Source organism: Eurypyga helias, unplaced genomic scaffold (assembly GCF_000690775.1).
Source record: "Eurypyga helias isolate BGI_N326 unplaced genomic scaffold, ASM69077v1 scaffold50980, whole genome shotgun sequence".
NCBI lineage: Eukaryota > Metazoa > Chordata > Aves > Eurypygiformes > Eurypygidae > Eurypyga > Eurypyga helias.
This window is the reverse complement of record NW_010227323.1, coordinates 8,857-18,766: the sequence shown is the minus strand read 5'-3', so window position 1 is coordinate 18,766 and position 9,910 is coordinate 8,857. Positions and strand designations below refer to the sequence as shown.

Below are 9,910 nucleotides of genomic sequence, written 5' to 3'. Positions count from 1 at the left end.
CTGTCCAAGTGCCATCTAAGGTTTCCAGCAGATAACTTTATGTTTCTCAGATTATACTGAAAACTGAGTTACGATTATTGGAATAATGTTTAAAAATGACATCTCAGTTGCCCATCCCACTAGCACAAGACAGAGAAGTACACAGGTTCCCCGCAAGGGAGACCACCTTGTTTGCTTGGGCTTGACACAACCATTGGTTGAAATATTTAATCCAACAATTCTAAACTTTGTACAACAGCTGAAATACATGCAATTAACTCAAAAACCTTTAAAGTAAAATTTAACTTTAATAACATGGGACTAGTTCACTGACACTGCTATTGCTTAATGTGAGCACTTGGTTCTTTTGGCAGGTACCAGCCAGAAAGCAACAGGAACTGGCTCTTTCATAGAAGATGGCTACCTTCTTCTCTGACCTGGTGAGTATCTGTCACTTTTTCTCAGGGCACTGATTTATAATGGACAAAGCTAACATAATACTAAAGATCCAGACTCCTTAAAGATTGTTAAGTTCTTTTGGGACAGAGACCATCTTCCTCTTCTGCATTTAAATATCACCAAGAACAATGGGGCTTGAGGCCATGAAAATCATGTTGCTTGGTCTTTTCCATGCAACAAGATAAAATAAAATAAAGGTAAGATAAAATAAAAACTAACAAAAGTTCTGGCAGTTCCACCACTGACAATGCTACTCTATTTTTGTCCTCAGAATTACTGAAAACAGTACTATTAAGCACTCTAATTACTTCCTAAAGTAATGAATAGATTAACTGTACTGCAAAAGGCTAAGAGATTCATGACATAAGCTTTAAAATAAATTACTTTCCTCATTTCATCCAAAGATAATTAATATTATGCATCAAGAGTTTCCATTGTATTAAACAGAAAAGAAGTGATAAGTATTTCTTGCTCCATTTCCCATCTGCCAACAAGAAGCTATTTTGCTTTCCTCTTTAACTATTAAGATTGTTAATGTGTAAGTCTACTGCAAAAAAGGGAAGAGTGAGAAGGTGAGTTCTTAACTTGTTTGAATGCTTTTGTCAATTAGCATATCCACTGAATTTGAGACAGGATTTTTAAGGAAATTTAGAGTCTTCTGGTCCATAGATTCTTGGTTCTTGGCATGTGATAACTTGGGAAAACCAGTGGTGAACTCATTAAGTAACAAGCTCTTGAAATATGGACCTAAGAACCATAAAAAGGAGCATTCTTCTAAGTATCTCCCAGTCCAGCATTATTCACATTTGCATTACTTTGTTCCTCCCTGATTGCAATTTCTACCACCTTCTCTTCAGCCAGGCACTAATCTCCAAAAAGCTGTGAGCTCATAAAGTTCATATCTGACATGAGAAGAACACAGAGCACCATGTCTTCTGTACACAGAGGGCCTCAGTGTGCTGGTCTGTGGTGTCCTGAGTAAAAAGGGAGGGGCAGTTAAACCACAAAGGACCCTGAACAGATACTGATGGGGCTCAAATCACAATTGTGCTAGGTTTGGTCTGCTAGGTACAGTCTAAGCTGTTTGTGGATAGCTCTATCTAGCCTTGCTAGCACTTGGAAACAGGACGGATGACCAGTGGTATCACATACCTCAAAAAGGTCTGAGTAGTTACATGTTCTGCCTTTCCTTATTTACAGTTAAAATTATTTCATTCATCAAAAGAGCCAACATACCTCAGTCCCTAATCCCTGACCAAGGAAATTATGAATGGACAGTATCTTCCTAGCCTGGAAGATGTCGAGCCCTTCAATATGCAAGCACATACTTTCATGGTTAAATAAGTAGAAAAAATAAAATAGAAAATAGAGAAAAGAGAAAGGAGAAATGACATCCCAAATCACTCAGGAATGTTTTTGTTTTAATGCAGTTACAGGGGCTGTATCAAATTATTATTTTCTCTTTGTAGTCCATGACTTTCTGAAAAAGTTGACTGTTAAAAGGATCTTTTTTTTCTTATGCTTAAAGATACGACAGTCAGAAATGAAAGCAAAGAGTACAGTAAAATGTTGTTGATTTGTAATGCTGTACTTTTGTGGTGTAAACACAATTGTTTGATGTACACAGGTTACTGCAGATTGCAGACAAGGGAACTGATTGCCTCTTCCTCACATCCAGAACTAACACCTTTATCCAGCCAGTTGTCAGATACTGCAGGCATACAGTGAGAACTGCACTATCGGGAACAACTTTTAAAACACCTCCTGCTTACAAACGAAGTAGTGGATTATCTATCACTCATACTAGCACTTAGTCTTGCTATGGCACTGTGGCTTATGATTGTACTTTGGCAGTAGGTTAGAGGGGAAAATGTTGAAATCCAAGAAGATTTGAAGTGGACAATGCAGGTTTCCAGAGGGGAAGGACTAGTCTGGCTACAAAAACTCTGGCCCTACACAAAACTAGATTAATGGGAAGCTGATGTAGCATTTTATTTTTGCTTTGCAGGTTCAGTTCCGGGGATTATTTCAAATGATCTTAGTGCTGGGAATTGGTGGTAGTTTCCCATATGGATTCCACATATCTGTCATCAACTATCCTTCTGTGGTAAGTAGCCATCTCCCTGAGGTTGAAAACACAAAATGCAGAGCCTGACCTCGCCATTCCCCCTCAAAATTTCAAATTTACTGAGCATTCAGCTCATCTATGCCTTTTCTTTGGCTAACAGTAGCATCAGATGTCTAGAGCACTTTTTCTCCTTTAAAGAACAGGATGGTACTTTCTGTTTTAAATAGTTACCAGATCGTACACAAGCCTCCGAATGAAGGCAGAAAATGTGCTTTAGGCATGCTTCCTCAGGAGGCTTACCAACTGATGTAACCTTGAAGATTTTGCAATGTGATCTCAGCTAACTTGTTTTATTAAGAAAGTTAGTACCAAAACAAGTCTAATGCTAGAACAAAGGCTAGATCTGAAGTACAACAGCCAAATAATACAAAGGGATCTTACGCCCACTGTCCAGTCAAATCTCATTTTATTTTTCAGCACATCAGGAAGTTTATTAATGAAACCTGGATAGAGCGACATGGGTCTCCCCTCCATCCTGAGTCAATCATGCTGTTGTGGTCCTTCATTGTGTCTGTCTATGGGATAGGAGGATTCCTGGGGAGCCTCTGCTGTGGCTACCTGACTACAAAATACAGAAAGTAAGTGTTTCTTGTAGCAGCTCAATAATCAGGCAGTACTGGGAAATACCAAGGTGAACCAATAAACCTCATCTTGGTTGAAGCAGTCTGACTGAAGACTAAACTGAATTGGCATGCTAGCACATCCACCTCTTTCAGGTATCTAGCAGCCTTTTATCTTGTGTATCCACTCTCCCCAGTGAACTGTATTTCTGTAAAGGATGCACTCACCATCACATCACCAGATCAGTGCCTCTGGGAGTAGCAGGACAGTGTACCTATCTCGTGCTCTCTTCAAGATCCCCGTGCCACTCATAAAGATCTCCTAAGCTCTGCAACCCCCCCAAAAAAGAGCCATGTGTCTTGTGTTGTAACATGTTATAATGCAGCTACTCTAACCAGCTGGAAAACACTGTGGAAGATATTCTTAAGTGTGATTTCCATTTAAATACGCTCATTCTGGGGTGATGATGTTATATTAAATACTCAGATCCAATCTAATGAAAATGTGAACAGAAAAAAAAAAAATTGACTGTAACTACAGTATAAAGATACAATCAGCACCAAACAAATTATCCAAGAGACGTCTGTTCTTGGCAATCCATTTTACTGAAAGTCAGTTCCAAATTATCTTTCCCCCTGGATGGAGAAAGGATTCCTCACCCATCTGGTCTGTTCTCAGTGCCTTGTGTGTAACACCACTAATTTCATTTGCAGAGAAATTGGCAAACTTATCTGCTTGGTGTGACCCACTTAAAGATCTGCTCCACAACCCACTGATCCAGAGGCCCTTCACATGGGTCTCCACAAACCATCTTAGCCTGCCTGCACTTGTGTTCTTTCCTCAGGTAAGTGCCCCCAAGAAATTTCTTGTGGGACACTGCCTCATCCCACACGCAGAGGGTCTCCCAAGACTGGAAGCAAGATCACACAGTTCTCCCATGGGTTATTTAAGACATGATAACCTAATTGCTGATTCATCATCTTCTAAATAGAAGATGTCTGTGAATCCTTAATGTATGCAAGAAGATTCTTGTCTAGCAAGCATCATAGCAAAACAACTGAGTGCAAAAGACTGATTTGAGCATGAGACAGGAGGGTTGTGAACATACCAGTCCACGATTCACACAGAGTGTCTTTTGAAATAGGCCTCTCAAAATTCCTTCTGCCGTCTCAGATCACATCCATTTAGCCAAGAGTGTCTTTGATGTGAGCCATTCCAGAGTGGGAGCCATGGACTCACACTATTTCTAGGGAATAACCCGACATTTTATGAGTTCTAGACATTTATAAAATCTTGGTGACAAGCTGGGCCAGTCCTCTGAGTTCTTTCCTTACTTGTACTGTGGAAATGCTGATGAAGTTTTCCAACTGTTTAATTCTAAGCTAAAAATATTCATAAATTCAAATCTAAAGGATCCTGAAATTCTAAAGAATCACTTTCACTATTCAAAGTTAAAATTATTTCAGCCATTACTTGAAAACAGTAGGAATGGCTGTACCATGTTCCCTGTCACAGCAAGATTAGTCAAAAAGAGTACAAGAGGTTCTCATTTCACACTAAATTCTCAGAGGTTTTTTATTTTCCCCCCCTCAGAAAAAAGTGCCAAATGGGCACCAACCTGATCATGCTGGTAGCTGCACTTTTCATGGCTTTCAGTAAAACAGCCAAATCCTTCGAGATGATTCTGGTTGGACGCTTTCTCTATGGTGTTGGTACAGGTATGTGCTCATGCCACTGTGGGCCGCAAGCAGCCCTGCTGTCCCAGGGTTGTCTCTACAGGTATTGTCATTCTTGAAAAATAATTTTTAAAGCAAATATACCAAGCACTTCATAAAAGTGAAAGACATCGTCTCTTTTGAGAAGAAATTTAATCCAAATACTAGAGCGAATGGAAACAATGTGAGAGAGGATGGAGTCAGAAAGTCAACCTTTTCTAAATATTTTAACAGTCATTTATCCTCTTCTGTGTTAAAGGTTTTTCTCTCAATATACATCCTCAGTATGTAGGAGAGATTTCACCTAAGAAGCTGCGTGGATTTACCAACTCCACTGTTGCTGTTTTTCTGACACTGGGAAAACTCACAGGACAGGTTATTGGACTACGGTAAATTCTACAATCTTTCTATCAGGTTACACTAAAACTAGTAGAAATCTTTCTATAACCTTACCCTCTCTGCTAGTCAGTGACTGAGAAACCCTCTCCTCTTCCACAAAACAGGCCTTAGCTTTTGCCAGAAGAAAAGTTTTGATCATATTTGAGGCAAACATAGAGTTTTAAATATAGGAGACAGAAAATTAACTACACATAATCTGATTTCTTCTTATTTTCACACCCTTTCTACTAGGGGACTTCCCCTTCAAAATTTATTATACTTACATAAAAAGACTCAGCAAGATGTTTTGATCCTGTGGTCAAACGAGTCTCATCAGCTCTCTTGACATTATATTGGATCTTAATGATATTTATAAAGTTTTTCAAAATGCCAAATATTTCTTCCAAAATTGTCAGAAATAAAAATAGCCAAATTTGTGAAATTTGCCAAATTATATTTAGATTTTTGCTTTACTGCACCCTTCAATAGAATTTGAGCAATCTTCATCACTCAGAAAGTTTTCCTGAACATTCATTCCATTATTTCAGCATAATTTTGTTTCACATACACTTTCCAGGGAGATTTTAGGAAGCGAAGCTTTGTGGCCATGGTTGTTAGCATCTAGTGGACTGTCAGCATTGGTTCAACTGGTTACCCTCCCATTTTTCCCTGATTCACCATCCTACCTCCTGATACAGAAGGGTAACGAGGAAGCCTGCAGGCAAGGTAGAGTGTCTAATTTCCTCCCTCAGTTCACTTCATTTGGTGTGTTAGAGTGACAGTCTCTGAAGACAAGAAAGCAGGGCAGAGCTGTGCGGCACAGTGCAGTGCCGTGAGAGATAGCAGAGGCACTTCTAAATAAAACAGTTGAGGTACCTACAGTGATACACCTGTAATAATCTGGGGCCTCACTCAGTCTAATTTAATCAGTTAAGACAAGACAGAGAGATAGATAGATAGATAGATAGATAGATAGATAGATAGATAATAACATGTCTAATATTTCCCACTTTGGTGGGAACTACTTTATTTCTTTGAAGGAAACTGTTTAGGTGGTTCATTTTTTATTAAATAAGATGTACTTAAGTGTTTACTTTGTTTACAATTCAGTCAACTCAGCATTAGGAATATATGCTATACTGACAACCAGAGAAACAAAATTCCTCTGTTCTGCTGCTGCCCCAGACCCAATCCAATGACAGAAGCAGATAGCACCACCACCACCACCACCTAAGGGTTTAATGTAACCACCCATGATGGTGCTATTCTGGTAAAATAATCCACACCCTTCTTTCTCCCCAACAGCCATCAGGAAGCTCTGGGGGGAAGGAGACCATCAAGCAGAAATAGATGACATTATGAAGGAGAAGGTTGCAATGACGAGCACGAAAACCCTGCGTGTCCTCGAAGTAATAAAAGAGCGATCTTTGCGCTGGCAACTTTACATCTTGATGACTGTCATGACCACCTTGCAGCTCTGTGGGATCAATGCAGTTGAGTGCTCTCTTTATCCCCAGAACAAGAGACAACACTAGGCAGCATTACAACCCGCTAAGATACTGGCTGTTACACCAGCCTAGAATTGCATCACACTTGCAACACTTTTTTCACAGGTGCATTTCATCTTGCATTTTTCAGATATACTTCTATTCTTTTGAAGTATTCCATACAGCCAAGTTTGAAGAATACCTCATCCCATACGTGTCCCTGGGAGTTGGGTTGTGTGAATGCTTATCCTCTATACTGTGTGTAAGTCTTTTCAGGATTGAGTTTGAAGGACAAATCTAATTTGGCCAACCATTGTAATTTTCCTTACTTATAACTTGTCTAAGGGAAGATTTGCATAACCAAAGACACACCTTCCTTCTTCTAAAAACCACATGCATGATAAAAGGCAGCTCTTTTCCCAAATTATTTGTGCAGTGGTATGTCATTAGACTCATGTTTATTCTGTAAGATAATTTTCTGATGTTCTGGATTCGATGTGTGTATGTATGTGTGCACAATTCGATATATACCAGCACGCAAGAAACAACAGCCTAACGCTGACTAATAAACACAGCTTAATGAATAAATTAGCTCTAAAAAGGTAATCAGATTCATTAGGAATTAAGAGACTCTCAAATTACATTGACTTCTGACTATTATTCAGATAAACCTTCTGCAAAGAACTCATGGAGAGGGGAGGAATTATTTGAGAACTGGGATTTATGTCCTGTGTTTTTTGTTTCTCAGAGCACCCTTATAGACCGATTTGGGAGGAAGGTGCTGCTGTGGGGAGGATATACGCTGATGTGTTCTGTGCTAGCGCTCCTTACCATGACCCTGTCACTGCAGGTAAAGAGGGAGCAGCCTTCTGGCTACGCACCCAGCATCAGCCCACCTTTCTCATCTTGTCTCGCAAGATATGTACAAAAACTTGAGCTGGTTGGCAGAAAATACAGAGCTCTGCTATTCTGTCATGGGCCTAATGGTTTGCTATCACTGATTTCTCACTTTTAGCATCAGTTTTTCTGGATGCACTACTTCAGTGTTATTTTGATCTTCCTATTCGTTATCTTCTACGGAATTGGACCATGTAAGTATATCAGTGGCAATGCAGGGAGGAATTTGTATCATATTGGTTGGTGACACAGCTAGCAGAGGAAGAACAGTCTATTCCCATGGCAAAAAGTTCTGGAAATTATGGATATGTACAAGTGTGAGACAGAAAAAGGATGCAGACACCTCAAATTTTATTGCTGATCACAGGATCTAAATAATTGAAAATACAGTATCATCTCCTCCACAGGGTTTGAGACAGAAATTTCAGAATTATCTTTAAAATATTCAGCTAAAACCAGGATCTTAGGCATTGCCAGGTACATCATAGTAATCATGCCCTTCATTAACTTATCAACTTAAGTTTTATGCCTGCCAACAAGCTTCAGGTGGAACTGACCACAGAAGCCAAAACAGGAGTTGGGTTTTATAAATTGCTATGCTAATAATGGCTATCAGTGAAACAGGGAACTGCACAGATCCACTGGCACCAGAAAAAGGATACTAGTATATACAAAAGAAATCTAAACTAAAAGCTGCAGCCCTAATTTAACAGCTGCAGTGCCTTTCTGGAACCAAGGTCTTTCACCCTCAAAGCAGAGGCCATGTGCCAGCAGGCCACCTACTCTGCCTGGCTGTCATTTTCTAGCACTGCCATTGGGAAGATCTTTGTGAGGAGCAAGGAAGCAAGTGTACCTGGGTTGTGGTTTGCTTTTCTTTTTCAGCTGGAGCCACTATATCTATCATGGTTGAAATCTTCAGCCAGTCGTTCAGACCATCAGCCTTTCTGATTGTTGGCTGCATCAACTGGATGGGACTGTTTGTACTTGGGATGATTTTTCCATTGATTGTTGTAAGTGACTCTAACTGGAACCCTCCCTCCAGGCTCATCCACTTCTGAATTATTTTGCTCCCTATCAGCAGCAAAATAATAGCAATAAATGGCAATGGCATGCAAAGCTTAGAGCTCTGTCCAAGCACAGAACCTGCTCAGAATCCCCTAGGCCTGTCAGAGAAGCAGCAATTGGACTCAGGTCAAACGTGGCCAAGGGAAACTCCTGGAATGATACCCATCCCAGTTTGTGTATTGAGCACACCTTTGAGTTTTAATTACTAAGACACAGGCTTTCTCTAAGAGAGATGAGATTCTTATTTTCCTTACAGTGTCCCCCATTTCTGCTTGCAGGATAAACTTGGACCTTTCTGCTTCCTTATATTTTTGGGAATCCTTGCTTTATCAGCAATTTTCATCTACCTGTATCTCCCCGAGACCAAGGGAAAGTCAATCATGGAAATAAAAGCAGAGTTTAACAAGCTGAATTTTGGGAAAAATGAAACCCCAGCTGCTGAAAATACCTTACCTAAGAAACAGTTGGTCTGCACCAAACTCTGAACGTTCAGAGGAGAAATTTGCATCTCTTAGAAAAGACAGGAAACAATGTTGCAATAAAACCAAACAGAAAACATTAAAACCAGACTGCAAGCTCTTCTGAGTCTCATTCCTTTCTTCTTTTTTTATTCATTATGCTAGAGTTGTATTTCTTTTTGATATCTAAACATTTTCATAGGAAATTTCACCACTCAGTTTTAACATCTACTGAATTTAAAGTTTGGAGCTTTTTTCCTGTTAAAAAAAACCTTTTATGATAGTCTACCTTGTGAAGTTTTAAAACATTTTGTTAACTGTCCATAGGGCCCAAATCCTGCCAGCAAAATCTACATAAAGGCTGCGCTCACAGCTTGGATCCACAGCCCTGGGCCTCAGTCAGTGTCCCTTTTTCCCAGGAATCCTGCCCAATGCCACAGGTACCTGAACGATTTGTTAGGAAGCCTTCCTAAATGAGACCTCACTAGCCCTAAGCACCTCAGAATCAGGAAAACTGCTGACAGATAGCTCAGAGGAGAGTATCAGAAATACAAATGATCAACTAGAATAATTTAAGAAAACAGACCAAAGGAAGGAAGGATTAAGAAGGCTAAATGATCATCAGTCATGAGACTGGGGAAACATAAAAGTCTAAAACATCTGACAAGCAGGCTGATAGAGGAAATGCTCTAGATACGTGGTTTAGGGTGACCTGAGGAGATTCAAAACATAGGCCAGCAAATTAGGAAAGAAGCTTCCAGCCATGGTAACAGAAAAAAAAAG

At 39.8% G+C, this 9,910-nt stretch overlaps 1 protein-coding gene across 1 annotated transcript; it reads left to right on the top strand.

Moving 5' to 3' along the window:
- Positions 1-395: 395 nt before the first annotated feature.
- LOC104512684 (solute carrier family 2, facilitated glucose transporter member 11-like) lies at positions 396-9,154 on the top strand. The gene is made up of 12 exons (XM_010155753.1): positions 396-419; positions 2,447-2,545; positions 2,984-3,144; positions 4,721-4,845; positions 5,102-5,231; positions 5,798-5,946; positions 6,526-6,713; positions 6,859-6,969; positions 7,456-7,557; positions 7,723-7,798; positions 8,487-8,614; positions 8,948-9,154. The coding sequence occupies exons 1-12, from the start codon at positions 396-398 to the stop codon at positions 9,152-9,154; spliced, it is 1,500 nt and encodes a 499-aa protein (XP_010154055.1).
- The last annotated feature ends 756 nt before the right edge of the window (positions 9,155-9,910 follow it).